This window comes from Budorcas taxicolor, chromosome 11 (assembly GCF_023091745.1).
Source record: "Budorcas taxicolor isolate Tak-1 chromosome 11, Takin1.1, whole genome shotgun sequence".
Classification (NCBI taxonomy): domain Eukaryota; kingdom Metazoa; phylum Chordata; class Mammalia; order Artiodactyla; family Bovidae; genus Budorcas; species Budorcas taxicolor.
In genome coordinates this window covers 46,801,016-46,816,663 of record NC_068920.1, presented here as the reverse complement: position 1 = coordinate 46,816,663, position 15,648 = coordinate 46,801,016, and the positions used below count along the sequence as shown (strand labels likewise).

Here is a 15,648-nt window from a genome sequence, read left to right as displayed (position 1 = left end):
CTTTTGAGACAATTTAATTTACTCTATATTTAGCATGAGTATTATAGTCATGTTACATTTTCTGAACTTGCAAATTGCACTGTGGTTGTATAAGAGAGTGTCCTGTTTCCTAGGAGATATGTTTCAGTTTTTAAAGGTAAAGGATGATGACACATGCACACAGTTTAGCAGTGATAACTATTATAGAGGAGAAATAATGGCAAAGCAAAATGTTATTTGATGAATCTAGGTGAAGGGTATATGAGAGTTCATGGTACCAGTCTTGCAAGTTTTCTGAAAGTTTGAAAAATTTTTTTCAAAGTATAATTTTAAGAAAGCGTCACTTATGTAGGAAAAAAATATACCCTCCAAACATCTAATTTAGCCATTCTGATAGAAGGAGATGTAAAACAATGGAAAGTGGATTTATACTGGCAACTGACTATGTCAGGTCAAGTACCTGGTGTTCCTGTAGTCAGGTCCCAACTCAGAAGCTCCAGTCACTTGAGTATTCTATTCATTTCTTGGTTTTAATGCCTCTTTCTTTCTGCCCCTTCTGACTGCAAATAAAGTTAGTATTTCTCACTGAGGGCGGTATGTGGGAACAGGGCCAAGAGAATGGGACACTCTGATTTAAATAAATGTAGAGGTGGAAAAAGCCTGGGTAGAATTATTTTAGCAGAGTTATCCCATGCGTGCCAGTGTACGTGCTATGGAAACTTAATGCTAGTGGGCATAATTTTTTTTTAATGGTCGAGAGAAACCAAAATACAAATTTGACTAACAACAGTGTCATTTGACGGAGAAGGCAATGGCAACCCATTCCAGTACTCTTGCCTGGAAAATCCCATGGACGGAGGAGCCTGGTGGGCTGCAGTCCACGGGGTCGCTAAGAGTTGGACGCGACTGAGTGACTACACTTTCACTTTTCACTTTCATGCATTGGAGAAGGAAATGGCAACCCACTCCAGTGTTCTTGCCTGGAGAATCCCAGGGATAGGGGAGCCTGGTGGGCTGCCGTCTATGGGGTCGCACAGAGTCGGACACGACTGAAGCGACTCAGCAGCAGCAGCAGCAGCAGCAGCCATAATTACTGATAATTACACTTCTGATGATATTTTTTGTTTGTTTGTTTTTTAATAACAGGAGTTAGAGTCTGAGAGGGTTAAACTTTTGGAGGATGTGACTTTTAATAAGCGGAAGATGAAAGAACTTGAAGATAACCTCCTCTACAAATTAAGTGCTACAAAAGGTATTGTGTTATTAAGAAATAATCACATAATGGATTGTGGATAGATTTCTTGTACCCTCTTTTCAATGCCCTCATGATTATAGATGTCAGGAAACAGTTGAGTTATCAATGCAAAAACAAGCGAGGCAATTTCCATCTAGATATTACAGAGAGACTGCGGGGAATCTGATGTTTAAATTAGCAACCGGCATCTGAGCATTTGATAATAACACAGTTTTCTTGGTATAATTGCTCTCTCCTGAGAAAAACAAGGGCTCCCAATACAGCTAGGTAACTCATAATAGGCTAATTTGCTTGCCTGAAGGAAACTAATGTGCTCAATCTTTTTGTGTGTGTTTTTAGATCAGTTCTTTCCTTTGGTGTTGAATAGCTGTTGCCACATCGGGTTTTGATGTGTGTAATCTTGTCAGAGACACTTCAGCAGCCAGAGCTCAGTCCCTCTTGACTTGACCGGACCTTCCACTTAGATGTTGGGATAGGTTCACCTCTGGGCAGTCAGGTCATCATTCCACCCCCTGATTTGGAGATATATTGTTCTGTAATAGGCAAAATACAGCAAGCTAAATTCTATCATTCATTAGCGAACTAATAATAAATACTTCAACTCAGTGGACGTTAATTTGAGCAAACTCTGGGAGATAGTGAAGGACAGGGAAGCCCTGTGTGCTGCAGTTCATGGAGTCACAGTCAGATGAGACTTAGCAACTGAACAACAGCAAAGGAATGCTCTCCAGAAGCACCTTAACTCTTGTGTATATATGTTTTTAAAAAAGGGAAAACTTAACCTCCCAGAAGTACATTAAGCGTTACCCTCACAACAGCCTCTAGCACTTTAAGGTGGCTTCATGGCAAAGGTCTTTTATCTGCCTTAATTGCACTGCTTGTGCTGATGAAGTTGCCTGTCTCTTGGTCTGTGACTTCTCCCAGCCATTTGGGTGGATACCCCTGGGCATTGTAAATATTACCAACAAGGACTGACTGAGGGTTCCTCCCCTGATCCAGCCAAGAGTGTACTGGATCAAGACCTCTTTCCTGTGAGATTAGTCACAATTTGGACTTCTCTCGCAGACCTAACATGCCCACGAGAGCATCTCAGCACCTTCCAGTAGCATCCACCTGCTCCCAGGTGGGCCAGAGCTTCGCACTCTGAAGATATCCTGACTGTTAGCTCAACACATCCAGAGCATCTTTCTGTGTCTTAAAACTGAGTTTATTGTCATAGACATGTTTAGGTCTATTCAGAAGGGTAAAACTAAAAACTAAAATCAGCATTTTTCTTCCTGGTCAGACACTTCCGCTATCTCCTAACTTATTAGAGACGTAGGAGGACCAGAGTTCTCAGTGTCAAGGACTGCTGGACTAAAGCAGGAGTAGCAAGTGTACAGTTCACCTGCAAGCCAGCGGGTAATGTTTGGGTCAGCCTGTGCTGTGAGACAAATGGGACGGAAAAGCCCATGATGCCATGAGGAGACCCATCAAGATGATAAAGGAGGCAAGAGCACCGTCACATAAGAAACAGCTGAAACCACTGGAACTGGTGGGAGACATGAGTTTTCTTTAGACATTCGAAGAACAGACATGTGGGCTCTCTTGAGAACTGCCTTTTGTACATTTTCAGGCCAGAATGTTAGAACGAAGTGAAGCCTCAGATAGATAGCTGGACTAGAAGCCTTTCCATGTCTCAGGGTTCACCCTTTCACCCTGTGGGCTTTGAAGAGGTCAAGTTGAAAACTAACGGGATGAGTAGGGAAGTGATGCATCTCTCTTTGTGAATTGCCCATCTTGCGTTCCCCAGCTTTCCTCTTTGGTTTTCAGGTTCCTTGGTAGATGATGAATCTCTCATCGGTGTCCTCCGCACCACCAAGCTGACAGCCGCTGAAGTCAGTGAAAAACTACACGTCGCTGCAGAAACGGAGGTCAAGATTAACACTGCCCAGGAGGAGTTCCGGCCCGCGGCCACCCGCGGCAGCATCCTCTACTTCCTCATCACGGAGATGAGCATGGTCAACATCATGTACCAGACCTCGCTGGCCCAGTTCTTGAAACTGTTTGACCAGTCCATGGCCAGGTGGGGCCTCACTACCCAACGACCTCCCCGCACAAACTGCGTGTGTGTGCCTACTCTCTCAGAAACGGATTTTTACTTCTTTGATTTTTAAAACAATTGCAGGTCTGAGAAGTCTCCACTGCCTCAAAAGAGAATTACAAATATTATTGAATATCTGACCTACGAAGTTTTTACATATTCTGTCAGAGGCTTGTACGAGAACCACAAGTTCCTCTTTGTACTCCTCATGACCTTAAAGATCGATCTTCAGAGAGGAACTGTGAGGCACAGAGAGTTTCAGGCTCTCATTAAAGGTGAAGGGCTTGGGATGTGGATGTACTATGTAAAGGAGATTGCTTTTGATGTGCTTTTTGATGTCCCGTAGACCCATTCTTATAATACACAGAGGAATTAAGTTCTATTGGAAGTGAAATTCACTCCCCCCACCCCGACCTGATTTCTATTCATTTTGCTCTGGTTACTCAAGATGACTTACTTCAGGTCTGTGTTAACTCTGCGATTTTTAGTTATGTCGTTAAGTTTTGAGCTTTGTTGTTTAGGATTAGGACATTCAAATGCCAAAAGGGGAAATAGTGATTCAGAGGATGAGCTTTCTACTGCAAGAGAGCAATTCCTTAAGTAGGGGATTATAGTGATGTTATAAGAGTGTAAATTTAAAAAGAAAGCACACGTGTATTTCATATTTAAAGTGAATCCTATACATTGCTTATCTCCATGTTAAAAGTATGATTAAGAAATGTAAATTATGGGCATAGGTCTGGTGCGATCTTTACAACCTCCAGACATTCTTTTGATTCATTGAAGAGTATATAACTCCATTGCTAACACTAGCAAGCAGGCACTCTTTCTGCCCCCTTCTGATGTCTATGTCAGAAGCTTTCTCTATCTCTTTTATATTTTAATAAAACTATATTACACACACACAAAGTATGATTAAGAAGAGAAAAGAGCAGTATTTTCATTCACTTCAGTTAAACAAAGTGTTATGTCTAAAAGAAGGGAGTGATTGCACGTCGTTAGTGAGATCATAAAAAGCTCCTTGGAAAATTTGCCTTTGCAGGTTAAGCTGTGAAGTTTTCTAGGTTATTTGATACATGGGAAAATGCTCCAATCTTTTCTATATATATATTTTTTTGCTCTTTGGTAAGTTGTTTAGTAAATCATTTTCTGGCTGCCCTTCTCCCCCAAAAGAAGAAAGTAGCATTTGAAATGGACATTGAATGATAGGCAGAAATGAAGAAAACTTCCATGCTGAGCAGAGCAGCATGAGAAAAGAAATGAATGGAGTATGTAAATTGGTGAGCCTTGATTCCCAGGGGAAGGATTTCTTGATCTGGTAGGAAATTAAGGGGTTGTGTGAGGTGGTGATGTGATCCTTTTATTGTTCTTTAGGAAGGTGACTCTGGCAGAGAAGCGTAGGATTAATGAAGTTCAAGGGAATCTGTTAAAATCTTCCCAACCACAAGAAATGCTGCATTCCCATCCTAGGGTGAAGACAACAAGGAAATAAAGACAAACAGATATGAGAGATCATGAAAGTAAAATGGCAAAGGACTGGGTGAAGGAGCCAAGAGAGGGTCAGAAATGAGTCTAAGAGTTCTGCTCTGTGCAAAGACTTCCGGTCACGATGGTTGAAAGAGAGCTAGTTGGAGAAGTGTCAGAGTGGGGACCTAGTTTTAGTCAGGATAGGCCAGGTTTTGTGGTCATAAAAACAATCCCCGAATTTCAACACAGCAGAAGTGTACTTCTCCTTTGCTCTTTTATCTGACCTGCTTGTCATGGTCACCCAGGAATCCAAGTTGCTTGCCATAATCACTATGGAAAAGGGACACGATATGGCAAATTGTGTGCTGGCTCTTAAACGTCACACGAGTCACTTGTACTCATATTTCATTAGCTATAGAAGGATGCATGACCTCATCTAAATTGAGAGAAAGCAGGGAAGTGCATTCTGCCCTGAGCTACATCCAACATGGAAGCTGCATCACAGCGTCAATGGTGGAAGGTAGTGGATAGATGGATAAGCCCGAGGTTTAGCAGCAGAAGTGTGGACATGGAAATGCAGAGAGGCCTGGGGTTCCAATCAAGAAGTTGCAGGGCAGGGGAACTTTGTAGCTAGTGACAAAGTACCAACCTCTGTGGACAGCAGCCTGATGCCCGCAGATAGGATTTGTCATGGCTCAGAGGATCCCAGGCTATGACTAAGACAGATGAAGACCAGAGGAGAGGCGGGGTGGGGAGGGGAGGGGGGTTGTAGATCTGAAGCGTCTCCCCATCAAGACACAAACCCACCCCACTCTACTTCTCCCTGGCCAGCACAACCAGCCAAGCCATGGCCATTTCCCGAAAGAGATGAGATTCTTTGAAAGAAAGTCTTTAAATCAGAGGAGACCGACAAACAGCAAGACTTTGGGGTGGGAATTTGTGAGGAGGATTTGATCTGTCACAGAAAAAGAAGGCTACACCTCTGAGCTGTAGTTAGAGCACATCTGTGACCCCATTTCGTAAAACTGGAGATTCAGAACCAGACTGTGTAGGGTCAGGAGAGTCAGTGAGAGGAATTTTAATTTAATTTACTTGGCGATAGGGAGTCATGGAATGTTTTATGAGCAGGGAAGTAGTATGAACAGAACCATGCTGCAGAAGATTAATTTGGGATTTTATGGTAGGTGGATTATCAGAAGTACAGTCAGCACAGCACACAGTGAGAGTTTTTAAAGTCAAAACTGGTTTAATCTACAGTTTGTAGTAATTTTAAACTGGCTTACAGTTTGACCAAATTATTTTTTTAAAGATGGTAGAACTTTGTTTTTAATGCTTTTTTTTTAACAAAGTTAACAAATATGGCTCTTAGATCATTGATGTCTTTTACCATTTTGAACTCAGTACTTAAAGGGGAAAGAAAAGGGTCTTATTTATCAGAGCAGAAATGTTTGATTTCCCAAGAGTGACCATCCTTTTGTATTAATTCCTACTTGTTTTCTGCAATATCTGGAAGGTGCCTTTGACTTTCTTCTTCAACTGAGAATGTCAGAATACTTTGAAAAATGGAACAGCTACCAGGGGCAATCCTGTACTATAGAGTAATTGATACACCTGTTCCCCCTGCCTGGTTATTTTAGAAAGACATCATCTTTCTTTTGTCATAAACCACAGACAAAAAGACACCTTAGGGGGTCTTCTCTTGCCTTCCAGGTTGGATTGGACCCAAGCCTTACAAAACAGACAGAGAGTTAATGTCAAAATAACAGCTCATGATTGTATAGCTTTTACTTTGGGCCACAAGGGTTGTTAGCTTTCTACATACATTAATTTATTTAATCTTCACAGCAATCAATCTGATGTATTCTATTATTATACTCATTTGACAGAAGGGGGTACTGGGAGAAATTGAGTTCTTTGTCCAAGTTTATGTAGCCTGTAAGTGGCAGAGCCAGGATATTTGGGGGGAACAGGACAGGCTGTGATTGTTCTGGGTTAGTTTTGGCGCATGGTATGTTGAAACCACCTATGTAACTTAAATGTCTTCTCTCGATGTCTTTTAGGTGTATGATGACACGAAATCATTGTGTGTGTGTGTGTGTGTGTGTGTTGGGGGGAGACAGCCAAGAAGAAAAGGGACATGTCTTACTCCGTGTTAGAGCACTGTGTGCATACATGCTAAGTTGCTCAGTTGTGTCCGACTCTTTGTGACCCTGTGGGCTGTAGCCCACCAGGCTCCTCTGTCCATGGGATTCTCCAGGCAAATATACTGGAGTGAGTTGCCATGGCCTCCTCCAGGGGATCTGCCCAACCCAGGGATCGAACCCTCATCTCTTATGTCTCCTGTATTAGGAAGCTGGTTCTTTACAACTATCACCACCTGGGAAGCCCATGTGAGAGGAGAAAATCCCTTAAATCTGCAGGTGACTTTCTCTAGGGCTTGCTTCTCCTATGGTAAACTCAGTGTTAGCAGAAATGATCCTAGAGTAAGGCTTTCTCTTTCATCTGGTCACTGTGGGTATGGAGGGGTATTGTGGCACTCAGAGCCCCTGACTCCACGGTGGAGGGAAAGGATTTACAGGAAGGTACTCCAGGTCGTTCACCTTCTCAGGAAGATGCTAGAGGGGAGAGCAGAGACCTGTAATTCCCTCCGCCACCTCCCCTGTTTCTGTCCCCAAGTTAATGAGTGAAATGGCGGGATTTGATGAGTTCTTTAAGAGGATTATAGAGTTTAAAAGTTCAAGAACCACTATTTCCTATGCATCTGAATTAAACAACAGAGGTGGAGTAATTATGATAAAACATTACTGAAGACATTCAATAGAGAACTTTTGAAACTGAAATATAGTCATACCTCTTGGTGGAGATTGTCACATTAAATGTGCTCATTTAACTGCTGATTTGCTTTCAAAATGGGCTTCCCTGGTGGCTCAGATGGTGAAGAATCCACCTGCAATGCAGGAGACCTGGGTTCAATCCCTGGTTGGGAAGATCCCCTGGAGAGGGAATGGCTATCCACTCCAGTATTTTGGTTTGGAGAATTCCATGGACAGAGGAGCCTGACAGGCTACAGTCCATGGAGTTGCAAAGAGTCGGATACGACTGAACAACTTTCACTTTGCTCCAAAATATGTTCCAGTGCATTCACGTATGTTCTCTACTAGACTTGGTGAGAGCAGGGGTCTTGTTTGGTATCCCTAGTGCCTGGAAAATTCTGGAAACAGAGAAGTGGCTCAGTGAGTATTTGTTGAGTAAATGAATGAATAAATGATTTGAACATTAATTGCTTCCTTAAAACCCACAGATGTATTATACTCCTTCCTTCCTTTTTTCCTCCCTACGCATGTATCCATCTTTCTGACCTGATTGAAAAATAGTATTGAATATCAAGCTTCTGGAGGAGGGATTTCACTAAGAAGTGAATTTTAAACTCACCTATGAAAAGATCAATCTATTCACTGATATCAAATAGTTAAAAACAATAAAAAGGCAAACACCTGCAACCACCTGAGAAAAATTCTTCGCATGGAAAAATGACAAGGAGTTGCTATCTGTATAAGATGGTATAAATCACTTAGACTTGAAGGAAGTGTACACAAAAAAGAGAACCACATTTTCTGTAATGTGATTATTTTCCAACTTTCCCATTTTTGTGTGTGATATGGTTATCTGGATTTTTTTTTCTTAATTTGAAAGTAAATTTCTAAACTATGGAGCACAAGCTGACCTGATTCCCACTAATGCCTTTCCCCAGGGGGAGCAGCTCTGGATCTGAAAGCCTGCCCACCCAAGCCGTTTCGCTGGATCCTCGATATGACCTGGCTGAATCTTGTGGAACTGAGTAAACTTCCACAGTTTGCAGAAATTATGAACCAGGTAATAAAGGACTAGGAAAAAAGTATAGATCTGTAAACCCAAACACACCTGGGTCATTTAAATCGGGGCCTCCTGGTGACAAGCCCTTGAATCAGGGGAGCTGACACACAAAAAATGCAGCTTTAAGACAACTGCGGCTCTCATTCAATGGCAACCTGGTGCACACCCCAGAGTACATGTGGTGATTCTGGAGACGTTTCTGATTGCCGTGAACTAGAGGCAAAGGTGCTCTGGTGACTAGTGGGGAGAGGCCAGGGATGCTGCGAAACATCCTGCGATGCACAGGACAGCCCCTCACAACATAAAGTTAACCTGGCCCTGAACGCTGATGGGGCCGAGGCTGAGAAACCCTGGTCTGTGGTTTTTCCTTTCCAGTCTTTGAGTGTAACTGATACAAGGTCCTCATTTTGGTGAATAACGTAGAGAAGCAATGGGGAAAGGAAATAGCAATATCCAAGCTATTCGAGCCATTGATTCTGAAGAAAGATGTAAGACAGTGTGGTTATGTGTAAAAAGTTATCTACCTGTATATATGCGTTAGAATAAATAAATTTATATAGAAAAACTATCTACCTGTATAGAATGACCTTTCTACGTTGTTTAATTTTAATTGCATATATTCCTGAGGGTTGCTAATTAGCTTGTGTATTTTAGATATCTCGTAATGAGAAAGGGTGGAAAAGCTGGTTTGATAAAGATGCTCCAGAGGAGGAAATCATCCCTGATGGATATAATGACTCACTGGATACCTGCCGCAAACTTTTGCTTATCAGGTGAGAGCAGGTATTATCAGACCTAGAAGCATCACTTGTCATAGTGTCAAATTACAGATCCCACCTCCATGAGTTTACTTCCCTGTGTCCCAGTAGTGACTGTAATGGATGTTTATGCTTCCAAATTGAAGTTTGGGATGGCAAATAAAAATGGTGAAGGGCATATGTTAACAATGTATTCATGACAGTGCTTTTAGCAAAACATATATGAAAATGTTTTTACTATTCACTTTGGTCACCATTTACCACTGAGTAAATCATTTATTATTGAATTTACTTCTGTAAAAGAGTAGATCTCACAGAGTTACAAGGCAATTTTTAAGCTAAAACCAAGGAGATTGCACTATTAAAACATATAAATGGTGTCTGTAGCTATTGAAATGGAAGCAAAAGTTTAAAATGGATGTTGATTTTTTTTCTTTCCTTTTTCTTCTCACTTTTCATGTTTTCTCAGTATACAGTAGCTCAAAGAAGGCTTCTATATTGGAAGGGGTGTGTGTGTGTGTGTGTGTGTGTGATGGACAAGACAGGAGGGTGGAGCTGGGGAGGATGAAACCACCAAAAGAATAACAAAAAGATGTAGGATTATTATTTTGGAGTAGTTTTGGTCTTACCTAAGATTATACCACCGAGCGTTCTTAGAAAAAGTTGTTTCCTAGATGTTGTCACTCCTTGAGAGTGATCAGAGCTGTCAGCAGTGGTGACCTCAGAACAGAACAATTATTTGTTTTTATTAGACGACATGTGTCTATCTTTCATCCATCCTTTGAAAATTGAATACATGTCAAATTAATAATGCAATCTACTAAACAATAAGAAACCATAGCACTTGACTATGATCCAGAAATATCAAATGACATTTATTTAATGAGCCACAGTGTATAGAACCTGCTACAGTGTAGGCTACATGGATGGTATTAAGTATTAATAAATGCTTTTGAATCAAGCAACTTCAGTCACCTTTGACACATTATCTCCTTCTGAAGACTGCAGAGCTCCCAGTGTGCAGCTGGCCAGGCCCCATCGCATACTGGAGCGGCCAGAGGACACCCCCTTTTGCATCCCTGCTGTGTCCCTGGCGTTGGGAGCAGGCCCTAATGTATTTACTCCATAAATATCTATCAAAGAGTGGATATGCTCCTGTGTATTTGTTTGAACGAGTAATTGCTTACCTGAAGCTGATAGCCTAGTTACTAGGGATAATCACTGATATGTGTGTGTGTGTGTGTGTGTGTGTGTGTGTGTGTGTGTGTGTATTAAGTAGCTAATTAAAACCTCCCTGATGGTCCAGTGGCTAAGACTCCACACTCTTATGCCTGGGCCTGGGTTTGATTCCTTGGTCAGGGAACTAGATCCCACAGGCCTCAACTAAAATGATCCTGTGTGCCTCAATGAAGATCAAAGATCTCATGTGATAAGTATCTACCTGCCAGTGCAGGGGACATGGGTTCCATCCCTGGTCTGGGAAGATCCCACACACCATTGAGCAACTAAGCCTATGACCACGACTACTGAACCTATATGCTGCAACTACTGAAGCACACGGGCCTAGAGCCTGTGCTCCACAACAAGAGAGGCCACTGCAAAGAGAAGCCTGAAGAGGAGCCCCTGCTCGCTGCAACTAGAGAAGGACTGCATGTAGCAACAAAGACCCAGTGCATCCAAAAATGAATTAAAAAAAAAGATTCCATGTGCTGCAAATAAGCCCCATCACAGCCAAGTAAATCAATAGATTTTCAAAAAACCCAACAGGAATTTATTTTTAAAAAATTCATAATAGTCACTGCTTCTCCTGAAAATGAGACACTTGAAAGTTAACTGATTTCTAAGTTCCCTTCTAGAGTGGCAACATAACTGACTCTGCCCTGCTCCTTGCCAATGCCTGGCATCAAAACCACACGATTAAACTTGCACTCATCCGAAGACTGAAAATCTCGCCGTCCATCTTACACATATCTGCAAAAAGGAGGATTTGCTTGTTATCCTTTTGCTAATTAACTATGTGTTCTTTAAGTGCTTAGAACTAAATAGAATTTTTAAAATCTGAATTTATTTCCTCTAACTTGTTTCCATTTCTAGGTCTTGGTGCCCAGACCGTACTGTTTTTCAAGCAAGAAAGTATATTGCAGATTCTTTGGAGGAAAAGTATACAGAACCAGTTATCTTAAATCTGGAGAAAACTTGGGAAGAAAGTGATACGAGAACACCTCTGATATGTTTTCTGTCCATGGGGTCCGATCCCACAATTCAAATTGACGCGCTGGCCAAGAAACTGAAGCTGGGTATGAACAGCAATCTGTGAGATTTAGCAAAGCCTCCATGTTTTTGCTTCAGTTTTTTCCTTTCAGAATTTTATAGCTGATTCTTATAAATATATTCATAAAACTGAGTTAGAAAAAATATTAAACTTCTTCTTTCCCCCATTTTCGGATCTCCTAGAAGGAGGGTATAGATATCTTTGTGCAGAGAGGAACATTCTCATCCATCATGTACTGATTTTTTAAAAGTTGTAATCAGATGTCCATAACATATGGATAGCAGACTGGCAAGAATGAACATTCAACAGCAAATTTTATTGCTGTGTCTGTGTAAATTTATAACAAAGCCTATTTTGTCACAAATTGAAAAAATGTAACTCTTGTATTATAGTGCATAATAATGTAAGGATTCATTCATTGATACTTTCATTCAATAACCCCTGAGTATAGGCAGTGTGCTAGATTCACGGAGTACAGAGGTGAATACAACATAGCTGGGAAAGACAGACATGTAAACAGGCAATAGAAGATAGCGTGACAAACTGCTGTAGCAGAGGTGTGGACATGCCCAGTGACAAGAGGCAGAGCTGCCCGGATTGCGTGGGCTATAGAGGAAAGTGTGATGACATTTTGAGTAGTATCTAAAAGTAGATAAAAATTAGGGGATCATGTTGGGGAGAAGGAAAGTTACTCTGAGGGAAGGAGGTAGGGTAAGGAATTACAAACACATAAGTGTGAGTCAACGGGACTAGAGAAAAAGTACCCGAATGATGCAAAGACGTCATGATTGAGCCCTTCTCTTCTAGGATGGCTGTTTACAGGAGGGCAGTTTCCTCTTAATACTCTGAAAATCTGAATGTTGTTGGAATTGCCTTTTGGAATCTTCTTAGGTTCAGAGCTCTATACCTGAATCTCATAGGAGCAATTCATTTATGTCTTTATAAGGATTATGGAAGTGATTGATCGTGAACCTCTAAATCTACAATATAAAATAAAACCTTGAATTTATTATCTAGTTAGACAAAGCATAATATAAAGTCTGTTTAGTGGTCTCCAAGTATTTACCACGTCTGCACTAAAGTTACTGTAAACCGGTAGCTTAAGGTAGCATGGTCTTTGTTCACTCCTCATCACTGTCATCACACCGTTCTGTGTGCTACGTGGATTCATGTTTCAGTAGCTACTTTCTTCTGTCTGAACACTGAGACCCAATGCAAAGAGCTCCCAGGTTCTCTTGGCACATACTCCTGGTTAAGTCTCATTGTTGTTGTTGAGTTGCTCCATTGTGTTCAACTCCTTGCAACCCCATGCACTAGAGCACGCCAGGCTTCCCTGTCCTTCACTACCCACCCCCCCCCCCGCCCCCCAGAGCTTGCTCAAAGTCATGTCCGTTGAGTCAGTGATGCCATCCAACCATCTCGTCCTCTGTCGTCCCCTTTTCCTCCTGCCTTCAATCTTTCCCAGCATCTGGGTCTTTTCCAATGAGTCTGCTTTTCACATCAGCTGGCCAAAATATTGGAGCTTCAGCCTTCAGCATCAGTCTTTCTAATCAATTCTCAGGATTGATTTCCTTTAGGATTAACTGGTTGGATCTCCTTGCAGTCCAAAGGACTCTCAAGAGTCTTCTCCAACACCATAGCTCAAAAGTGTCAATTCTTCACTGTTCAGCCTTCTTTAAAGTCCAACTCTCACATTCATACATAATGACTGGAAAGTCTCGTTTAACCACCTTTAAAGGTGGCCATTTTGTTCTAGTGTTCACGGCAGTATGCAGTCATCTGTATTAGCCTTAGAGTGGTGCTCCTCTCAAAGCTTTGAACTTTGAAAATCCCTCTGAGATCTACTTCTCCATGGATTTTTGTCCAGTTGCTTCAATGTACTGTCTGCATATAGATTCCTCTTTTGTCTTGCTACAAAGCAATCTCCATATGACAGAATTCATGGATTCCAGTGGCTCATGGGCTTCAGTACTTACATTTTCAGCAAGTTCAGCACTACTAGTGTTACTGAACTGAATCCACCTGCCTGCCGGGTAGTAAAGCCATTTTACTGACCCAAGTTGTGGTGAAGGAAAGTACAATGTTTGCGCATGCATGCACATGTGCTAAGTCGCTTCAGTCGTGTCCAATTCTATGCGACCCTGTCCGACTCTTTGCAACCCCATGCACTGTAACCTACCAGGCTCTTCTGTCCGTAGAATTCTCCAGGCAAGAAATGGAGTGGGTTGCCATGCCCTCCTTGAGGGGATCTTCCCAACTCAGGGATTGAACCTGTATCTCTTACATTTTCTGCGTTTTCCATTGGGTTCTTTACCACTAGCACCACCTGGAAAGCCCACAGTGTTTATTGCAGGTGCCATATAATCTGCAGAATAGGCAGTTCATGCTCGAAAGATTTTGAGGAAAGGATTTTTAAAAACAGCATTTAGAGTGAAATTGCAGGGTGCATGACTTTCTTCTGATGGGTTGATAGTGAAGTAAAAGGGTAGTAGTTAATCATCAGCCTTTTGGTTCCAGCCAGTCCAGTGTCTCCATACTTGTGGACTACATGTAGTCATACACCCTCCATCTGGGAAAGGGTCTTAGCTTGTTCCTAACAACTCAAAGATATTCATCAGACTGTTATATATATTCCTTGAGGAGGAACTAAGAATGCTTTGTTTTTTGGCTTTATCATGTGCACGTGGGATCTTAGTTCCCCAACCAGAGATCGAACGCATGCTCCCTGCAGTGGAAGCACGGAGCCTCAACCACTGGACCGCTGGGGAAGTCCTGAGAAGTTAGGATTGTTGTTGAAGCTATCATTACTTTTCTTGCTCCACTGCTCTTCCTTTGTTTCCAATTAGTAAGTGCTTGAGTCTGCTTTTTGGAACCCTGGGAAGGCCTAAGAGACTAAAGCATTTTTCTGCAAACAAGAAACGGGGACCACAGAGGGGCTTTTGTACCTGGGATGGCCCTATTTGTTTTCACCCAGGCAAACTCCTCTTACTCTCTTGGTCCCAGGTCCAAATACCCAAGGAGGAAGCTCACTGGTTTTCCTTTGGTTGTGTACTCCTTTCTGGGCCAGTCAGTGAATGGTTGCTGTGTAAATGGGTTCATAGCAAGAACCACATATATGGAGCCTAGAGCTGGGGGCATTTCTTAGAAGAGGATACTCTTCCTAGAAGAGGGGCAGTTCCCACTGAAGTTACCATTTCAAATTTACCTCAAAACAATGCTGTTGTCTAGGACATTGGTGTAAGAACAGAAATAAGAAAATAATTCAAGGTCTGCTTTGGGAGAGATTATAATTTAGATAAGTACATAAGGCCAGAACAATGCTATCACCTAGTATTATTACTGCTTTGCTTGGCAATTTGGTGATTCCATTTCTTGATACTTCTTTAGTTTTTCCAGCAATTGTTCAACCTTCTATTGATTACTTTGTTAGGAAAGACGTTAGATTTAATTTTAACACTGAAGGATCCAATGATGTTTATAAGAAACTCATTGCTCATTTTTTTTAGAGCAAAGGAATGTTTAGGAATGTTAGGAAGCATCATTCTGTTCACTGATTTGGGTTAAAAGCTCCCCAAATAGCTGTAAAATGAAACTATTATGTAGACAGAATCACATATTACTCTAGTCTCAACTAGAGATGTTTTATTTGGATAATAGACAATCATAAAGTGCTCAAGGTTCACAAAATTCTGAAAAATCCTGGAATTCGAGTGCCTTGTATTACAGCTGAGGAAACTAAGGTCTGGAAACAAGGCCAGAGAACTAGCTGGTGGCAGATAATTCAGGACTTAACCTCAGGGCTCCCAAATCCCTTGTCAGTGGCCTTTTTTTCATCCCTCCAGTGCCTTTCAGTCAGTCAGTTCAGTTCAGTCGCTCAGCCGTGTCCGACTCTTTGCGACCCCACGAACCAGGCCTCCCTGTCCATCACCAACTCCCAGAGTCCACCCAAACCCATGTCCAA

General features: G+C 41.8%; 1 protein-coding gene across 1 annotated transcript in view; it reads left to right on the top strand.

Moving 5' to 3' along the window:
• Positions 1-15,648, top strand: part of DNAH8 (dynein axonemal heavy chain 8) — a 315,366-nt gene that overhangs the window by 221,624 nt on the left and 78,094 nt on the right. The window contains exons 76-81 of the mRNA XM_052649575.1: positions 1,126-1,231; positions 3,047-3,299; positions 3,402-3,592; positions 8,536-8,657; positions 9,312-9,430; positions 11,510-11,712. Of these exons, the coding sequence (XP_052505535.1) occupies positions 1,126-1,231; positions 3,047-3,299; positions 3,402-3,592; positions 8,536-8,657; positions 9,312-9,430; positions 11,510-11,712 (994 nt within the window). The remainder of the gene's footprint in view (positions 1-1,125; positions 1,232-3,046; positions 3,300-3,401; positions 3,593-8,535; positions 8,658-9,311; positions 9,431-11,509; positions 11,713-15,648) is intronic.